The sequence below is a fragment of the Crocuta crocuta genome, unplaced genomic scaffold (genome assembly GCF_008692635.1).
Source record: "Crocuta crocuta isolate KB4526 unplaced genomic scaffold, BGI_CrCroc_1.0 scaffold296, whole genome shotgun sequence".
In the NCBI taxonomy this organism is placed as follows: Eukaryota; Metazoa; Chordata; class Mammalia; order Carnivora; family Hyaenidae; genus Crocuta; species Crocuta crocuta.
In genome coordinates this window covers 1,188,462-1,189,715 of record NW_027530504.1, presented here as the reverse complement: position 1 = coordinate 1,189,715, position 1,254 = coordinate 1,188,462, and the positions used below count along the sequence as shown (strand labels likewise).

Genomic DNA, 1,254 nt, shown 5'->3' with positions numbered 1-1,254 from the left:
GCAGCAGCTGGAAGAAATAAGCGCGTGTAGCCCGTCTCCTCCGAGAAGCGAGCGGGCAGCGCGCGGCCCCACCGCGCCAGGTGGCGAGCTGGCCGCTGGGGCGCCGGGAGCCCGCTTGAGCTCCAGGCGCGGATGAGGGCCGCGTGGAGGTGAGGTTAGCGGGGCCGCACAGGGAAGGGGCAGCGCCAGGGGTCCCTTCAGGAAACTCCACGCTGGAGGCGGACCCACCAGAGGGAGGGGAGGCTGACCTCCGAGAGGCGCTGTGGGAGTTCGGGGAGCACGGAGGCCGGGGCGGGTCCGNCACGGTCCCCGGGGGCTGCGGCGCGTCCCCGGCTTCCCACGCCGTTAGCCTCTGTCGTGACTGCTTGCTTCCCCCACTGCCACTGGGAAGCAGCCGTGGACGGTCCACGAATGGAGGAGGAAACTGTTCACAGAACAGGGTGGCCAGCAGGGGTCCTGTGGCCTGCAGCCGGCTCATCTCACCTAAGGGAAGCAACCACAGGGGAAGCTGGTGCTGCAAGTTCCAGATGGTTCCCGGGCTTCTAGCGGGGGCAGTTCTGAGGATTCTCTGAGCCCTCTGGACTTCTGTCATTACAGTAATAGCCCGCAAACCACATAGGAGTTTTTAAATTTTCTAGTGGCCACGTTAAAAAAGTGCGAACATATCTGAAACTAATAAAACGTCAGATGGGGGCTGTATCTTAAAAAGAAACTGGTAAAGTGAAGTTCAAGGACACATTTATTTAACCCAGTATGTCCAGAAACTGTTAACATAAAAAAAAAAAAAAGCATAGCGAGATTTTAAATTCTTGTTTTCAAAACCTCACATGAGGTCTCGATTTGGGCTAGTCCCGTGTCGCGGGCCCCACGCGGCCCCCTCTGGACGGCCCAGCCCCGGTGTAGACGGAGGCCTGCACCAGGTGACGTCCCGGCAGGCGGCGGAGCAGCCGCTAAGGAGTCGGGTGGCCCGGCCGGGGGGTCTGCGCGGTGGCGCGTGGCTGACCGGCCCCCTCCCCCCAGGTACATCCCCACCGCCGCGGCCTTCGGCGGCCTGTGCATCGGGGCCCTCTCCGTCCTGGCCGACTTCCTGGGTGCCATCGGGTCTGGAACCGGGATCCTGCTCGCCGTCACCATCATCTACCAGTACTTCGAAATCTTCGTGAAGGAGCAGAGCGAGGTCGGCAGCATGGGTGCCCTCCTGTTCTGAGCCCCGCCCCCCGGCCAGGGACAGCGAAGGGGCCGCGAGGCCGCAGC

General features: G+C 62.8%; 1 protein-coding gene across 1 annotated transcript in view; it reads left to right on the top strand.

Moving 5' to 3' along the window:
* Positions 1-1,246, top strand: part of SEC61A1 (SEC61 translocon subunit alpha 1) — a 13,919-nt gene extending 12,673 nt beyond the window's left edge. The window contains exon 11 of the mRNA XM_077766860.1: positions 1,021-1,246. Within this exon, the coding sequence (XP_077622986.1) occupies positions 1,021-1,207 (187 nt within the window). The 3' untranslated portion in view covers positions 1,208-1,246. The remainder of the gene's footprint in view (positions 1-1,020) is intronic.
* Positions 1,247-1,254: the final 8 nt, after the last annotated feature.